Below are 19,145 nucleotides of genomic sequence, written 5' to 3'. Positions count from 1 at the left end.
ACCAGTTCATCAGTAGACATAACAGTCCTGCGTGTTGATATACCTAAGTACAGGGTTTAAAAAATACGTGAAGCAAAACCTGATAGAACTGCAAGGAGAAATAGACAAATCCACAGTTATAGTCAGAGATTTCAACAGCCTCTCTCAAAAATTCTTAGAACGTGTAAACTTAAAATCTGGATCTAGAAGACTTGAAAACACTATCTGCCCCTGTGTCCTGATTGACAGTTATGTACGCTCCACCCAGAACAGCAGAGGACACACTCTCCTCAAGTGCTCACAGGACGTTTGCCAAGATAGACCGTATGCTGGGCCATAAAACAAGTCTCTAAATGTAAAAGGACTCAGATCATACAAAGTATGCTCTCTGACCTCAGTGTAATTAGATTGGAAGCTGTTACAGAAAGATAACCTGGAAAAGCCTCAAATATGTGGAAAACATATAACACATCTCCATGTTACCCATGGATCAAAGAAGTCAAAAGGGAAATTTAAAAGTATTTTGAACTGATTGAAATAAAAACAAAGGATTTCAAAGCTTCTGGTATGCTGCTATAGCATATTAAAGGGAAATTTATAGCACTAAATGCCTATTTTAGAAAAGAAAGGTCTCAAATCATTGCCTCAGCTTTCAACTTAGGAAACTTGAAAAAGAAGAGCAAGTGAAACCCAAATTTAGCAGAAGAATGGACATAATAAAGATAAGAATGGAACTTAGTAAAACAGAAAACAACCTATAGGAAATCAATAAAACCAAAAGCAGGTTCTTTGAGAACATCAGTAAAATTAATAAGACTGGTCAGGAAAGAAAGAGTGAAGTCACAAATTACTGATATCTGGAATGAGGGAGATGATATCAGTATATGTTGTATAGATATTAAAAGGATTATAAGAATATTGTGAATAACTTTATGCCAATTAATTTGACAACTTGGATGAAATGGAAAAGTTTCTTGAAAGACAAACTTCTAAAGCTCCCTAAAGCAGAAATAGATAACCTGATTAGCCCTATATCTATTTTATTAAATTAAAATTAAAAAAATCAAGTTTGGATTTAGTTATTGGAGCACTTCTAAGCCTAATTGGAAATGGTATATATACCTACCTTTTTTCTTTTTTGAAAGTTGAGAAATGATTGACATATAACGTGTAAGTTTGAGGTGTACAACGTGTTGGTTTGGTACATTTACATATTGCAATATGATTGCTATGCAGTGGTATGCAATGCTATGATTAGCATTAGCTAAAACCTTTATTAAATCACATAGTTATTTCTTTTTTGTGTTGAGAACAGTTAAGATCTAGTCTCCTAGTAACTTTGAAGTTTGTGATGTAGTATTATTGACTATAATCACTGCGTTGTGCATTAGATATCCAGAACTTATGTATCTGCTAGTTGCAAGTGAACCTACTTTTTCAACTGAATTTTATGAAGTCTAAATACAGATAAAGTATTTCTGATGAAAATTTTGTCTAAATTGAGATGTGCTGTAAAAAAGATTGTTGTGTATCTCAATAATTTCTTGTTTTTGATTACATGTTGAAATAATAATATTTTGAATATATTTTGTTAAATGAAATATTAAGTTAATTTAACCTGTTTTTATTTTTGATGTCTATTAGAAAATCTAAAATCACATAAGTAGCTCATATTATATTTCTGTAGACAGCACTGCTTTGAGCAGTGTGTGAATGCTATGCAAGCCTCTTATGGACCTTTCCTGCTTAATCCTTTATCCACAGCGGTACTCCACAGAGATGAGGTCTGAAATATTGCTGAGTGATGTGCTTTGTTTCTTGCTTGCATTTGTTGATCATTACTGATGTGGTCCTTGGCTTTCTCCTGGGCTCACTGCTCTTCCAACTATTGGTAGGAATTATGATGTAGAGAGAAAGGCTGAGGGAGACTCCATTTCAGGATATTTTAGATTGAGATCATGAAACAGCAATCTGATTTTGATGTTTCAAGAATTGCAGCATTATTCACGGGCTGTCTTATTGCATTGCCATACTTCACAATGCTGTGAAATTAGTTTCGTGTACGTGGCCCATCAGCTTATCTCTGTCTTGGCTATGTTTAACAAATTGGATCACGTCAGCCTAAACAGGCTCTCGATAAACATTTAAAATCCTTTACAAATATTGCATCAACTCCAGTTTTTGTAAGACTGTGATAGAGCAATAAAAACATAGCCTTACCATGAGTAAGTTGAGTCTACAGTGAAATATGATTGTACTTTAGAGCATATTGAAAGCAAGATTAAAAAGGAGTAAAACAGTTGTATTGGTATACTGATTTTCAAGGTTCCAAGAATATTGTTAAGTGTGAGTAAAAGTGACCTGCTGGCAGAGAGGCTATCTGGGGTTTGAGTATCTGAAGCAGTGTCTTTTTTTTTTCTTTTTTAAATTGAGTTAAAAAACACATAAAGCAGTATCCGTTCAAGACTTTTTAATTAAAACTTGAAAAAGATGAGATTTGTCTTGCAAGTTCAGGCTCTTCTTTTTTTTTAAGTAGACTTTTAAATTTTAGAATACGGTAGTCCCCTTATCTGTGGTTTTGCTTTCTGTGGTTTCAATTTCCCACGGTCAGTCGCAGTCTGAAAATATTAAATGGAAAATTCCAGAAATAAACAATTCATAAGTTTTAAATTGCATGCCGTTCTGAGTAGTGTGATGAAATCTTGCCCTGTCCCATTCTGTCCCACTCAGGACGTGAATCATCCCTTTGTCCAGCGGGTCCATGCTGTATAAACTACCCACCCATTCATCACTTAGTAGCAGTCTAGGTTATCAGATTGACCTGCTGTATCACAGTGCTTGTTTTCAAGTGACCCTTATTTTACTTAATAATGACCTCAAGGCACGAGAGTAGTGATACTGGCAGTTTGGATATGCCAAAGAGAGGCCGTAAAATGCTTCCTTTAAGTGAAAAGGTGAAAGAAAGCTCTCTACTTAATAAGGAAAGAAAAAATTGTATGCTGAGGTTGCTAAGAACTGTTGTAACTTTTATTATGGTATGTTGTTAAAACTGTTCTATTTTATTATTAGTTATTGTTGTTAATCTCTGTGCCAAATTTATAAATGAAACTTTATCCTAGGTATGTATGTATCGGAAAAAACATAGTCTCTATATGGTTCCATACTATCCACAGTTTCAGGCATCATGGGGGTCTTGGAATGTATCCCCTGCAGATAAGGGGGGACTACTGTAGTTTTAGATTTACACAAAAATTACAAAGATAATATAAAGAGTTCCTGTGTACCTTACATTCGGTTAACCCAATTATTAGTGTTTTACATTACCACGGTTCATTTTTCACAATTAATGGATCAATATTGATATACTATTAACCTTAATTTTTATGTCATGTCTTTTTTCTGTTCCAGAATCCCATATAGGATACAAGATACCTCATTACATTTCGTTTTCATGTCTTAGGCTCCTCTTGGGTGTGACAGTCTCTCTTTTTTTTTACTCAGAAATTCTCCAGAATTTCAGAAACTTCTGGGCATCGCTATGGAACTTTTTCTGCTGTGCAGTGATGACGCAGAGTCAGATGTCAGGATGGTGGCTGACGAATGCCTCAACAAAGTCATAAAAGTAAGAATCCTGTGGACGGTGTTCTCCAAGCTGTAATTATTACAGACTCAGAGAGGAAACCATAATGGAGTGTTCTTTTGTTTTGAGTAGCAGAGTCCCTTAGGATGTCTGAACTTTTTTCATTCATGGTATGTGGTTTGGAGGTGCTCTGGTAGGTGCCAGTGTGCTTGCCACACCTGCTGAATCAGAAGGGACTGTGTTTACGCTTGTGCCTGTGCAGTGTGTAGGTCAGGGATGGGCACTGATGGTGGCCACTGGGTGCTCTTGGGGAGAATGTCACTACAGGCACCAACTTTTGATTGGCAAAGCCCAGAGAAACCCTCAGACTCTGAGAAGACAGAGGAATGGGTGAATAGAATCTGTCTTTGGTGTCTCTAGCCTCCTTTCTTTCATTTCCTTTCCCTGTTCCTCCTAAGACCTGGGTCAGGCAGTACTATTTGCAGGTGAAGACGTGAGTTCTATAGTAGATTAGCTGGACTTAGTGTGACGTAACTGGGGAGAAAGGAGTTCCCAGAAAAGAATGGTAAAGCCGGAAAGCCAAAGCCCCTTGGATGATAAGTGAGGTAAGGAGAGAGAAGGGTATACTTGTCTTCTGTTATGGCTCGCTTATGTAGTTTGTGCCCACGATCACCATAGCTTTCATCTACTGTTCCCTTTTTCTGTTTTCTGCTGCCATTGAGGATAAAGTCCTTCTTCCATAATTCTTGATGTATTGAAAAGCTATCCTTGTTTTTCTCATTCTGCCCCTTTCCTGGTGTGCATCCCCAACCCATCCTGGTCACCTTCTAGGCCACCTTTGAGTTTATGAACAGGCCTTTTGAATTGCGTGTCCAACTTTAGATATTCCCACTGTAGGCTAGCCAGCACCAAGGAAGGTTCTCTGATGTAGTTCTTGACACTTTCTCCAAAAACCATTTCTTGATAATGGTTGTGGAGAAAATGTACCTTACTTTCTCCTCTGCAGGGATCCTTGTTTATTGGATCTTTCCAGTCTTTCTTATTTTTCTCCACTGCTTTAAGTTCTACCCCTGAAATTTTGATAACGCTTTGAGAAGAGGCTGCATCTTCATTTTCCTTGAAGGCTCTCTTTCTAATAATATTTACTTGCCTAGATCAGCCAACAACTCCAACCTAACATAGGTTAGTTGACTAATTCCCTTCTCGTTAGGATTTTGAGAAACAAAATTGTTCTTTGGAGTCTTCCCAAGGCCTTTCTCTGGAGAGTGGTCACATTTTACATTGGCCAAGAAATTATCCTTCCTTTTTCCTTCGTGGGTCCAGCCTTCCTCAGGCAGATGATCACCCCTTTACTCCTGTGTTTAAGGCGATTGAGGCCTCATTTCCCCGTGGATGTACGTAGATTTTGGAGTGAAAGAGACCTGCATTTGAATCTTGCCTCTGCCCTCTACTATCTGGACAACTTTGGGGAATGTATTTGATTTTATGAGCCTTCACTATAAAGGCAATCAGACAAGGTTTTGGCAGTGTGTGTCAGTGCTTGTATGTGTGAGGATCAAATGCAGTTATGTTCAAGATGTGCTTGGCATCATCCTGGCCACTTGCTGGTCCCCAGAGTGGTAAGACGTATTCTTATTGGTAATGAGATTCTTACATTCTTACCCAAAGAGATTGAGGGGCATGCGAGAGCACCAGCCGCTCTCCATTTTCCGTCCTGTGGATTGCATGGTCTCCTGTTGCTCAAGGAGTCCGTCCCGTCTGGCAGCAGATCGTTTCTTGGCGAGTCATGCTTTCTGTGCTCAGGATGCTGGCTTCCCTGTGGCCACGGGACTCTAGCTCCCTCAGTCAGGAGCAGCCTTTGGGAGATCCCTCTTTCATCTCGTGGTAGGCACCTGGTCTTCCTTCACCTGCGTTTCATGCTTTTGCTTTCATCCCCCCTCCCAATATGATATAATGGCCAGTGGTCGTTTAACCTTATTCTCTATGCCAGATGGTCCATTGTGACATTCACATGTGCATGGGGTCCCACAGCGTACTTGCAGATATTTTTCAGTTACACTTACTTCTCTCCAGCACTAAATATCCTTGTTGCTTTTATTATTCCAATTGGCAGGACCAGGCTGGGCTTTTTCTGACATTTCAGTTCTCGAATTTTGACCCTTAGAATCAGAAAACCTAAAGAGGGCACCACATGTTACCTTGGTTCATGGCAAGAGAGGAATTAAGGAGGGCAGAAAGAACAGAGTGATCCCAAACTGCTCCGATTGGTCATTTTACACATAGGCGTTGTTCTGTTTTTAAGCCTGTCGTCTTCAGAAACCTGTTTCCAAGAACTGCTGGGCAGAATAGCTTGGTGTATGTTTGGGAATTGTGGGCCGTGACCCTGGGTCGTAACTTTAGGTCCTGGGTTCTCTTCCTGGCCATTTCCCTATTTCTTCCCTTTTCCTGTTCTTTGTTTCTAGTCTCCCAGTGCAGAGATTCCAGCTTCTCATGTTATGCCCCTGAACATGGGATGAGGTCAGTCTCTCTAAACCTCCTCTTTCTCCTTAAAGTTGGGCATCACGGGGTTTGGCTGTGCTCAAATTTCTGCTTCCTCAAATGCTCTAGACTCAGGTTCAGCAGGCTGGGAGTGAGATCAGGGTCTGGCCAGATTTGTTCTCATTGTGGCAGAGGAAGGACATGTTTGGGAGAATGTGGATGGCCCTAGGCCAGGGTTGGGCAGGAACACAGGAGGAGTCCCTTAGGAGTCAGGTTCCAGACTTTAGTTTTCTAATGAGTATTGTTATATGCTTATGATAAGGACCAGACTCTATATGACCCAAGAAAATGGAGCACATTTTGCTTTTCATTTATGCAGGAAAATGCACTGGGGATCTGCTTCAGCCTGACATCATGCCCCTGCCCTCAAGTATTTTACGTCTTGGGGAGGAAGCATGTTTATACTGAAATAACTTAATGCGTAGTATAAACTCTAAGTTCTGAGAGATGTTGACAACTCATCACGGCAGTCAGGAGGCTGAGATGATTTCTGATGAGGGAGGCAGAAAAGGCTTCCTCGAGGCGGTGGCTAGTAGGTGAGCGTGGAGATTCGGGACCTTCTTAACCACTGCAGCATCCTGCCTCTAGGGGGCACCAGGAAACCTCCACAGGCTCACAGAGGAGGGTGGCCCCGGTGTGTGCTGCCAGAGAATGGGAGGTGTCGAGGGTGAGTTCAAGGGGTTCGTACTTTACTTGGTAGAGAATGAGGAGTTCTTGAAGATTTTTGATGTGGTCTGATGAGTGCTTTATTTAGGAAGAGTAACATGGTGACAACGTGTAGCCTGCCTTAGAGGCTGAGTAGTCCAGGGAAGAGAGTGGAGTCTAGAACTAGGATGGTGGCATTGGGAATGCCCCTGAGGAGACAGCTGAGCGCGTGCCTGCTTCAGTGTGGAGGTGGGTTCAGCAGCAAGGAGGGATCAGATGGTATATTACCATCACCCAGTGGCTGTGAGAGCTGATGTTGTGCTATTGTTAGGGGTTTGAGGTTTGGTTTTTCTCTTGTTATAAAATGTTTGATATTAGTTTATAAAACAAAATAAAACTTTAATATGTCTCCTAGTTTTATTTGCAAAGTAGCGTGGGTTTCTTTTCCTCTTTTTTTAAAGGAAGCCAGAGGTCCAGTCTCCCCTCCATGTTGAAATACCCAGACCCCTGTCCTCACACCCCTCCTGCCTGGGTCATCTTCACTATGGGAATACTTTATCATGGAGGTCTGGGGCTCTGGCTGTTCCCACCACTTCTGGCCAGTCTCTCTTTTGTTTTAAAGATTGGCACCTGACCTAACATCTGTTGCCAATGTTTGTTTTTTCTTTTTCTCCCCAAAGTCCCCCAGTACATAGTTGTATATTCTAGTTGTAAGTCCTTCTGGTTGTGCTATGTGGGATGCTGCCTTAGCATGGCCTGATGAGTGGTGCCATGTCTGTGCCCAGGGTCTGAGCCAGCAAAACCCTGGGCCACTGAGGCAGAGGGTGCAAACTTAACCACTTAGCCACTTGGCCGGCCTCTGCAAAGTAGTGTTTTAACATATGTTTGTCCATTTTGGTTTGCTCCGTTAAGGATTTTTAGTACAAACTGAAACAACAGAATTAGGATTTAAAAATTTCTGAGACATTATCATACTTCAGAACCTCCCAAAGTGTGATTCTGCTTTTGATTTTCAAGCTCACTGAACCAGTAGGTGACCTCACATGAGTTTACTAAGACCAGTTTGGTTTGTAGACATCAGATGCTGTATATCACATGAAAGAAGGAGGGCTTTTCTGTTGAGGCTTGTTTACATCTTTCCTTCCTCTCTTCTTGGTGGACAAGACATTGGCAATACCCTTTCAGAAGAGAGGGTTCCTACAGGTGAGAGTAGGGCACAGAAGTTTTTCCTCTCCCTTCCTTCCATCTTGAGAAGCCCTCTCTAACATGAACTTTGTGTTGCCATCAGCCATTCTTATGGGGTTGAAGTTGGCCACATGGCCACTTGTTTTGGTTTGGCCCATAACTGACCAGGGAGGGGACGAGAAATGTGCTGTGAGGAGCGTGAGGCTCCCAACTGCCACTGGGTTCAGAGGGTCACTGGGGCCGTGGGGCTAGGAGCATCTGTGCATCAAGGGAGGACCAGACCTTCAGAAAGGACGTGGGCTTCTGCATCAAGAGGTGTGTTCCTAGAGCGAGAGGCTCTCGTCTTAAAGTACACCCACTGCTTCCCTGGCACTGCAGACTGGAGGGCATTGCTAATGTTGGATCATTCAACAGAGTGTACTTCAATGAAGAAAGAAACTTTTCAGGTTATTCTTTTACTCATTGAATATTAAAGATTTAATATAAGAACTGTAGATTTGATTTGAACCATCTACCATTTAAGTTTGTTATTGTGTAGTATTTGATTGTAATAAAAGTTTAATTCTTTTCCCAACATTTTTTTATTCAAGTGAATGACCTGTATTTAGTTTATTCAGTAACTTCCTGCATATATATGCTCCTTTCTTAATGAATAGGTTCTTAGTTTAGTTGCTATTATATTCTACTTTGCCCCCAAATTGGCATTTTAGTTGCCTTTTAGTTTTCTTTAGAACTGCTAGTGGAATGTGTCTTCCATGAACAAATCTCTTGTGTTTTGTTGTAGGCTTTGATGGATTCTAATCTTCCAAGGTTACAGTTAGAACTCTATAAGGAAATTAAAAAGGTAGGCTTTTATTTTACATTATTGAAAAAATGGTACTGTTTCACTGTATTGAGCAGTATATGTGAAATTTTATCTTTTATTTTATAAGTAAAAATGTTAGAAGGAAATGCTGTTTGGTAAAATGGACTGTTGTTTCACTTTTCTTCATAAGGTCATTCTTCATTATTTATTAGATGAGATGGGAATTAAAAGTGGTAATTTATTTTTTGTATCTTTATCACTCAAGTCCACTAGACTTTAAAATTTCTCAAGTAGATGTGCACTTGAGTGGTCTTTTCTCTGAAAATAGAAATTAACAGTAAAAAAATGCTTTCGTTCATATGAAGTCCTCTTGGTAACTACTGTCTGTGACTGAAATATAACATGCCACTCATTAAATCCACTCAGAACGGTGCTCCTCGGAGCCTGCGTGCTGCCCTGTGGAGGTTTGCTGAGCTGGCTCACCTAGTTCGGCCTCAGAAATGCAGGTAAATTGTACGCTCTGGATTATTATGAGAATTTTTTTTGGTGGAGGACTAGCTCCTATGGACTCTTTACATCTCTCAGCTCAGATGTCACTTCTTCAGGGGTCTTCCCTGTCTGCCCTGTCTCAAGTTGCCCGCCTTTGCCCCTCCAAATTGCAGTTGATGTTGTCCTGTTTATTTTTTCTTTGTAGCACCTATTCCTTTCAGAGGTATTCTCAACGCACTTTATCAGTGTACTTGTTGCCACCCTCCCCCAAGAGACATGGGAGATGTACGGCCCAGGACAGCAGAGTCTTCCCTGTCTGTTCCCTGCTGCAGCCCAACACCGATAACGGTGTCTGCAGATGGTAGTCGCTGACGGGATACTTGTCAAATGCTCTAAGATTGAGTACCAACCTCATTATCGCTTCCAGGAATTATAGAAAAATATGCCTTGTTTATTACATGGGTTAAAAGTATGAATGTTAAACTATGAATAAAGTTTTGAGTAGTTGAAACAGTTCTATCTTAATGGGTTAAAAAACAAAAGGACCACAATTTTCAACTCCTTCCTTCTCTCCTAACAAGCAAAATGTTCTGATGTCCACAGACCCTTAGCTCTGTCCTTGGGGATCTGGTGGAGTGGCCAAAACCCTCACTATTAATATGAGACAATGATTTATTCCACTGAGTTTGATTTTAATAAGAATCTTATATGGCTGTAGAGATACAATCAATAAGGAAATTTCTTTTTATAAAACTTTTTTTTTTTACTATCCTTATTTTGAAAAATTTGTAATATTTCTAAAACAACACATCCGAAGTTCTCCACACAGCAGCCAAAGTTGACCTTAAAAAAATGTGATTGGGTCATGTTGTTCCCTTACTTAAACTCTGCTCATTTCCCAGAGCTGTTCAGATAAAACCCAGACTTCACACCGAGGCGCAGGGAGATCTTGTCCCCAGGGGCCCCCATCACCTCAGACACTTTCTCTTGACTCATTGGCCTGATTTTACTTCTTCAGAAAATCAGATTCTCTTCCTCCTGATGGCTGGTTTGGTTTCTTCCCTCAGGTCTCAGCAAAAACTTCATGTCCTTGGAGAGGCTGGCCTAGCCTCCCTAATGTGATCCCAGCTGTAGACCCACTTGTTGCCCATCTCTGCCACTAGAGGGCGCCTGCCACCTTCGCCAGGTGTTGGCTCAGGGAATGCCCATGGTGTTGGCCTCTGTCCTGTGACTCGCTTCTCTCTGGTCCTACATGCTCTGCTTTTTCTCTCTGGAGGGCCAAGTCTTAGCTCTAAGGCTTTATTTAATTTGAACACCTTAAAAACTTTTTTGTAATGCTCCATTTTCAAAAAAGCCTTATTCTCACCTCTTGACTTTTATTTCCTAGGTGGTATTTTCGTATATTATCTATTATTTTCTAATTTAAAATGAGTATTTACTAACTGTTATAACTTACTGTAAATAATTTTCAAAACAAGCTTTTTGGAATCCTCTGTGATTATAAGAGAAATGAAGTGTGTCTCCCAAAGTTTGAACTTCATCTGCATTTATCCTGTTCTTTTAGCTAAGGTTTGTCCACGTTCCATTAAGAGCTGTATAGCATTTAAAAACTGGCTTTTCCCTAACAGGTACTAAACTAATTGCTTATATTTCTCATTAAATTCATTTTAATTTATGTCCTTTGCACATATGCAGGCCTTACTTGGTAAACCTTTTGCCTTGCCTGACTCGAACAAGCAAAAGACCTGAGGAATCTGTTCAGGAGACCTTGGCTACAGCTATACCCAAAATTATGGCTTCTTTTGGGAATTTTGCAAATGACAATGAAATTAAGGTATGATTGTTACTTCAAGTCACAAACATGAGAAAGAATGTTGTGGGGAGTTAGGTTTTGGGGACAGGTGGTCATTTGAGAGTACTTGTTGACTTGTGTTATGCTTCATAATTTGGATTAAAATCTGTTATTTTTTAGCACACCAAGAGCTTCTTTCCACTTGTGCTTTCTTACTGTGGGGTGAAAAGTTGAATAGGGGGGTGGTTTATAGATGCAAATTCCAAAGGCATTGTTTGAGATTGATTTTTAGTGTATAGATTGACTCTTAACCTAGTTGAGAGAAGGCGACTGTCCTGGGACGGCAGGTGGGAGAGGACTCACTGCTGGCACCTTGTGGGCGCTGCAGCTGCTGGGGCCGCTGGACTTCCTCTTTGTCCTCGCCCCAGTAAGCGGCCTTTACACTCGCTTTAGTGTTTTGTGTATAATGTCCAGAAATTGTGGCCCTGAGTATTACAGATTCTGGATCTCTTCCTTTTTGTGGGTCAGTCCTGTATTAGTATTTCTTTTGATATTTCTCTCCACATTTCTAAATAACATGCTTACACTGCTAGTTTTGGATCTTTTGATTTTTTACTGTGGAAGAAGTGAATTTAGCTCTGACCCTTCTCCTATCTTTTCGCTATAGTTATATATCAGTGTTCAGTGTGTACATTCTTATGCCGAAGTAAATAAGTCACAGCTAGTTGTGTTCTGTGCTATGATTATCTTTCTTTGTACAACTTTTTGGGTTTTTGGAGTTAATAATTGCTTCTTTTCCACTTGCTTATTATTCTTTGGCCATTTATGTCTTCTTGCACCTTCCAGTAGCTTTGTAAAATGTGTGTCAATACAATTTTCGACATGACAGATAATTTATTGGATCCATTTCCTCCAGCAGAGTCATCTGTCTTAGAATTCTCTAGCTGTCTGCTCCAGCCTGGTCAGGATGCTCTCTATGTCTCTTGCACAGTGGTATCTAAGCACTTTTCTTTGCTGTCACCCTGGGAATTCCTGTTGCTGCTCTCCTGTTGGTGCCCAATTCCTGGATGCCATGTCTTTGTCTTTCTAGGCTCACTCCCTTGTTTTGATGAAACACACCCTCTAGCAGCTTCCTGAGAAAGCAGGACTGGGGGTAAATTGTTTGAGATTTTGCATTCGTAAAGGTGCTTCCAGTCCTCCCTCACACTTGGCTGGGTATAGAGCTCTGGGTTGGAAATCATCTTCCTTCAGGAATGTAAAGGCTTTGTTTCTCTGATAGTCTTCAGGGTGGTGATCGAGAAGACCTCCTTCCTTAGCCTCTGAATGTGTCCTTCTCTGGAAGCTTTTTATTGTTTGGTATGGGGAGGAGTGCTGGGTGCTTGGTAGCCTTTAACTTGGAACGTTTGTCCTTCACCTCTGGGAAGTGTCTTTATGTGTCTTTGACCAGCTGCCCATGTTTGTTTTCTCTGAAATTCATTAGTTAGGTGTTGGACCTCCTAGACTGATGCACATTTGTGTTATCTTTTTTTTTTTAAATAAAAATTGGTCCTGAGCTAACGTCTGTTGCCAATTTTTTTTCTTCTTTCCCCTAAAGCCCCCTGGTACATAGTTGTATATTCTAGTTGTAGGTCCTTCTAGTTGTGCTGTGTAGACACCGCCTCACTAAGGCTTGATGCGTGGTGCTAGATCTGCACCCAGGATCCGAACCGGTGAGACCCTGGGCCGCCGAAGCGGAGCATGTGAGCTTAACCACTCGGCCACATGGCTGGCCCCTGTGTTATCTTTTATTTCTATTTTCCTTTTTTTTGTCCCCTACTTTCTAGGAGATGTCCTTCTCAAACCGTTCTGTTGAATTTTTGTTCCTGCTCCTGTGTTAATTTCTTTTTTTTGTTTTGCTTTTTCACCCCAAATCCCCCCAGTACACAGCTGTGTATTTTTTATTTGTGGGTCCTTCTAGTTGTGGCCTGTCAGGTGCTGCCTCAACATGGCCTGATGAGTGGTGCCATGTCTGCGCCCAGGATCCCAACCTGCGAAACCCTGGGCCACTGAAGCAGAGTGTGTGAACTTAACCACTCTGCCATGGGGCCAGCCCCTGTGTTTTTAATTTCTAAGAGCTCTTTCTTGTGTTCAGAATGCTCATGTTTTCTGACATCCTCTTCTTGTTTCATGAATGCACTCTTATCTTTCTGAGGATATTATATTTTCTTGACAACTTCCTTTGACCTCTGCATTGTCTGTTTCTTCTGATTTCCTCTGTTCTGTTTGTTCTGGTCTTTCTCTTTTATGTGAGCAGTTGTCCACGTAGATTTGAATGAGACCCTAAAAAGCTTATTGAAAGCAATCGTGTGGCATGGTTTGTCCCCTGGTGGGCTTCCCGAGGTGATGGATGGTGAGCCTGCTTTTCCACTGTGGATCTTTAAATGTCAGTATAAGTAAGTCTTTTCCTCTTGAGCCAGTCAATATCCCTAGAGAAAAATTCTTCAATCTCCTGCTTGGGGCCATAAGCCTGGCTGTATTTGTCCTGGGACCCTGGGGTGGAAGGGGGTTAACAGCCTCACTGGTCAGAATTCAGACTTTTTCTTAATTTCTCTGTTGTCTCTCTGTGCCTCATGGCTGTCCTCAGCTGTGCCAGCATCTCTGGAGATTATGCCCCAGTCTTTGCAGGGGACGGAGAAGGGAAGGCCATGTCCTGGGCCACCTGGATGGGAGGGGAGACTTGGGGTTCAGTAGTTGGTCGTTTGCACAAGGAGCAGTTAGACAAGCAGCTGTTTCATCCCTGCAGTCACTCCACTTTCAGATGTCTCTGGCGCCTGCCAAGCCTAAGATTTTCTTGGAGTTCTGTGGCTTGAGTGAGCTTGCTTTTTGTTGGTGGCCTTCAGACCTCCTCCCCTAACTCCCAGAAAAGCTTGCATGTGAACTTCAGTTACTGTGATTCAGTCAGTTACCACTTGTTTACTTTCTAGCATCCAAAATTTGTTGATGCCTCTAGTCTGCTCGTGTTCCTGTCCTGTTCTTCTTGTCCTTGTAAGCTTATGTTTGTTAGAACTTGTGCACCTGATTCTGGTGGAGTATCTGGGTAGCCGAGATTTGCATGTCCAATCCAGGCTGCTTGATCAGGAGTCTCCTTACCTCTGGTGTCCTCTCCTCCTCCAGATACCTGCCAGAGACTGAGAATATGAGGTTTTTATTTTACTCACATGTAATATATATACGGGACAGTACATAAATCATAGGTGAATCATCACAAAGTGAACTTACCCTGTAACCACCACCCAGGTCTAGAAATAGAATATAACCAGCATCCCAGGAGCCCCCTTATACTCTCTCCCTGTCACTGCTCCCTGCTTCCTCCTCAAAGGTAATCACTGACGTGGCTTCTAATGCCATGGAGTCTGTTTTTAAATTCTATACAAGTCGAAGTGTATAAGTATGTTTTCTTTCTGTCTATTTTCTGTTTTTGTTCAATGTTAAGTTTGTGAGTTTTTTTCATGTGTTTGTGTGTATTAGTACTTCGTGCAGTTTTTATAGCTGCCTAGCGGTTCTGTTGTATGAATATGCCACAGTGTATCATTTTACTGTACCTGGACATTGGATTGTTTGTAGTTTTAAGCTATTGTGAAGGGTGCTGCCGTATCTGTTCTTGTACATGTCTTTTGGAGCACAGTTACGGCTTTATGTTGTGGATATCTGCAAGTGGATTTGCTGGGCTACGGGGTGTGTGTATTTCAACTTCGGTAGATACTGTCAAGCAGCTCTCCTAAGTGGCCGTACTACCATCAGTGGTGCGCAAGAATTCCAGCAGCTCTGCATCCTCACTAACGTCAGGATTGTTGGTCCTTTTGAGTTTAGCCATTCTGATGAGTAGGTTCTGGCATCACATTTTAATTTCCATTTCCATTCCCTAAAGTGCTTTTCACTCTAAAGTTGAATGATTTTTGCATCTTTTCCCTTTTGAAGTACTCTTAAAAATATGTCATCATGTGTGTTTTGAAAAGTGGAGCTATCTGACCTAAAATCTAGCGCCCTTCCTCATTGTGAGAAGACCTTTTAAGCGTGGTCTAGGTACCTCCTGCCAACTGCCTTTCTACGAGGCATTCTCAGGATTGTGGGATTTGACCTGAGAAGACCCCCTCAAGCTCTCAAACTCAATTTTATTATTTATTATTCCAAAATATTTAAGTTCACCAGGGGCTGACTTCATAATAAGGTTTAGCTTTCATTGTGCTTATAAATTTAGACTAATATAGGATGATTCTTAATTTACTATTTCAATGATGTATATGTGTGTATTTTCACTCAAGATAGTTCTTTAATATGCCAGTATCTTTTCCTGGAGCTAAAAAACTTTGTCAGATTTAACCCAGTTGACTTGGTTGTCTGAGTGGTATCTCAGGGGAGAAACTGGAGGCTCTGGGGGTGTCCTCTGGCCAGGGGTCTGGTTCTTTGCCTCTCTGGTTTCAGAGATTTAATCTGTAAATTTGCTGAGAGTTGATGAGCCTCTGAGAAGCAGTTTATGCTAAGCACACTCTTAAGGAGAAGCTTATTGATGTCAGGTACTAACCAGTCTGTAATTTGCTGCTTGTTTGCCTATGGTCCTACCTCCAGTAGTGAGACCCTATTGAAGTCCCTGACTCAGTCAGTAATGCTCAGTGCATGCCACACAATGACTGGAACCAAGTTGTTGCTCAGAGCATAGTTTAGAATAATGGAAAATGGATGTTCTTAAGTAATATGGTCACCAAACTCATGCAGCTAGATGGTCACCCTTTTTCATTCTTGGGATATTTTTGTTAGGACCTAAATGGCAACAGTTAGAATTATAGCACTCCCTTCTTCGGGTTGTCCTGTAGGTGCAGTGGTAAAGTCTTATTGTCTAACTTTTTAGGAAAACACTTGTGGGCAGTATGCTGTCACAGTGCAGTTAAGTTGCAAGCTATCCGTTAGGCCAAGACATTGCTGTAGTTGGCTAATATTCTTTTCTCCTTGACCTCATTATTTGTTGACTTTTTTTTACTACCTTTATTTTAAATAGTGTCTTTTATTGACCCTGTCCCCAAATACTGTGAGTACACCTTTGCTAGAAGCTGAGGCTTTCACTGTTGCATAGAGGATGTAGATGCTGAGCAAGTCCCTACTTGCAGCTTGTAAGGGAGTAAATAGACTACACATTTGCAGACTGTTCTGAAATATCCCAAATTTAGGTGCTTCCATTCAGCTATAGGAAAGTCTCAAATTATTTATAATTTATACTGTATAAGAATTTGGGGCAAATTAAGTTTTTGAAATACATGATAAGCTTCATAGGCATTTCACCATCTGTCTGCTTGGATTTTTGCTTCCCTAGGTTCTGTTAAAGGCTTTCATAGCAAATCTGAAGTCAAGCTCCCCTACCATTCGGCGGACAGCAGCTGGCTCAGCAGTGAGCATCTGTCAGCACTCAAGAAGGACGCAGTATTTTTATACCTGGCTACTAAATGTACTCTTAGGTAAGATGCAGGCAATATTAGTGATTTTCCCCATGGTATGGTGGAGTCTCTAGCATTTACTTGAATGCTTTGAAATTCTTTAAAATCGGACAGTCCCTCAGCTTCCGAACCAGGCCTCTGGCACTGGCTGACTGGTAAGTGGGGACTAGGAGCCCATGTGGGTCTGTGTGAGGATTAGGAAAAGTCTCCTCATCCTTTGTGCTGAAGTACAGGTGCTGCCATGCCCAAGGACATCTAGCTGGGCTGTGTGTATGGGCCAGTTTGCAGCTCCACCCTCCTTCCTGGGCTTGGCCCTCTATGAGCCAAACTGCACAGCCGTACGTGGTAGCTCTTGAGTGCAGTGAGGCCCTGAGGCTTGAAGGTCCCTGCATGTTTTCTGTATAGGTGTAGGTCTGCTAACAATTCCTTCTGTACTTGGGGTAATTGTGGAAATCATCACTCGCAAGTACTGAAGAGAGCATATGGACATTTGATGTGAAAGAACTGCCCGACTTCAAATGCAATAAAACTCACTGTCAAGGGCCTTGCTAAGCTAAGGATTTAGAGGTCTTCCTTAATGTTACTCCTGGATTTTGGCCAAACAATGAGATACACTGTATATTTTTTCACAGTAATGTTTGTGCCATCTTTATCCCTCACTGCCAGCCTCATAAGGTTCTACTGTGGATCTCTTTTTAACAATGTAGACATGAATCTCCAAGCAGTGAATCCGATGTTAAGAAATCTTGTTGCTGCCTTTGTAGGTTTGCTAGTTCCTGTCGAGGATGAACACTCCACCCTCCTGATTCTTGGAGTGCTGCTCACATTGCGGTATTTGGTGCCCTTGCTACAGCAGCAGGTCAAGGACACAAGCCTGAAAGGCAGCTTTGGGGTGACACGGAAAGAAATGGAAGTCTCTCCCTCGACAGAGCAGCTTGTCCAGGTAGCAACCACGTGGTTTACTCAGTACCTATACATAAATGACTGACATTTAGTGAATCAAATAATTTGCAAGAGAAGTGGTGAAACCGAGGGTTAAGAGCTAAACCTCCTGGTTCAGGTCCTAGCTCATGACTCCTAATTATGTGACCTCCATATGGCAGTGATGTGAGAGTAAAAGGAAGGTAATCTCTTATAATGTTACCAAGAATGTTACAGAAACCGCTTAACCCCTGCCTGTCACAGAGAACACTGTTGCCCCATTTCTAAAACCGGGGCTCATGAAATGTGTTCATCGTGCAGTGAATATTTATTGAGCACCCACTACATTCTAGGCACTGGGAGAGGTGCTGGGGGTACAATGGTGAGCATTTCGGATGCAGTGGTCTGGTACTGTAGTCTACACACCCAGAGAGGTGGGAACATGGTCCATTGGGGTGGAGGAATAAAATGTTACAACTTCTCTTTCCTATGCAGAGAAATCCTGCAATAATTCTCATGCACAGTCATGTGCTGCATAATAATGTTTTGGTCAACGACAGACTGCATATACGATGGTGGTCTCATAAGATTAGTACCATGTAGCCTAGGTGTGTAGTAGGCTATACCATCTAGGTTTGTGTAAGGACACTCTGTGGTGTTTGCACAACAATGAAATCACCTAACAATGCATTTCTCAGAACACATCTCTGTGATTGGGTGACACATGACTGTCATGTGATTGGCAGTTGATTTCAGTTCTTTGCAGTGAGTTCACCCAGGTTATTTTGTCAACCTTGTAACAATGCAGCTGCATTTTAAGCAATTGGATTTTGGGAACTTTATTTGAAATGTTATGTTAGGGGGCTGGCCTGGTGGTGTAGTGGTTAAGTTCCCTCACTCTGCTTCAACAGCCAGCGTTCGTGGGTTTGGATCCTGGGTGCAGACCTACACACCACTCAATGAGCCACGCTGTGGCAGCAGTCCTCATACAAAAAGTAGAGGAAGATTGGCACAGATGTTGGCTCAGCAACAATCTTCCTCAAGCAAAAAGAGGAAAATTGGCAACAGATGTTAGCTCAGGGCCGATCTTCCTCTCACACACACACACACACACACACACACAAAAGTTATGTTAGGTTCATATCATATTTAATGTACTGGATGCTATTGAAGCCCTTACCCTTTCTATAAGTTAAATAGTTACATGGCATCTACAGGAGTCGAGGCACACGACCCGGCATCTTGAGAGGGGTGCCTTGACTCAGTTGTCTGCTTTCAGTATATTGGTGATACTGTAGTTTGTAGGTGCTTGAGTCAACTGGATTTATCAGTTGTGTCTTTTGCCTAAATTTTTTACGGTACAAAATTGTAAGTGGCTTAAAATGATTTCTGCATAGAAATCATGAATTAAAGATAGTCCTAATGATTTAAGCATTGAGTTAGGTACTATTTGTAAAGTACTTAGAATCCTTCCTGGCACATGGTCAGGCCCTGTGAGTACTGGTTAATGATAAATAACTGAGAAGTGGGCTCTAAGTAAATGTCAGGCCAACAGTTCTACCCTGACCAGCTGCCTTTCAGCTTTCTTACAGAATACAAGCTCTGACAGTCTCATGAGATATGACACTTCATATTAATTATATTGCCCTCACAAAAAAATCATTACTGAATGATTTAGTGCATATAAAAGATGTTATAGTGGTAATAAATACATTAAAAAATAGTTTACTTCATCCTTACCTTGTT

General features: G+C 41.4%; 1 protein-coding gene across 4 annotated transcripts in view; it reads left to right on the top strand.

Annotated features, from left to right (window-relative positions):
- Window positions 1-19,145, top strand: part of HTT (huntingtin) — a 165,948-nt gene that overhangs the window by 22,742 nt on the left and 124,061 nt on the right. For all 4 annotated transcript variants that reach the window (XR_011538383.1, XM_070613455.1, XM_008531802.2 and 1 more), the window contains exons 3-8: window positions 3,481-3,601; window positions 8,712-8,771; window positions 9,159-9,238; window positions 10,917-11,055; window positions 16,358-16,499; window positions 17,243-17,421. Coding sequence is in view for 3 of the 4 variants with exons in the window: in XM_070613455.1 (XP_070469556.1) it covers window positions 3,481-3,601; window positions 8,712-8,771; window positions 9,159-9,238; window positions 10,917-11,055; window positions 16,358-16,499; window positions 17,243-17,421 (721 nt within the window). In the remaining variant the exon portion in view is untranslated. The remainder of the gene's footprint in view (window positions 1-3,480; window positions 3,602-8,711; window positions 8,772-9,158; window positions 9,239-10,916; window positions 11,056-16,357; window positions 16,500-17,242; window positions 17,422-19,145) is intronic.

The sequence above is a fragment of the Equus przewalskii genome, chromosome 3, assembly GCF_037783145.1.
Source record: "Equus przewalskii isolate Varuska chromosome 3, EquPr2, whole genome shotgun sequence".
NCBI lineage: Eukaryota > Metazoa > Chordata > Mammalia > Perissodactyla > Equidae > Equus > Equus przewalskii.
The sequence above is the reverse complement of the archived record's forward strand: the minus strand, read 5'-3'. Positions and strand labels throughout refer to the sequence as shown.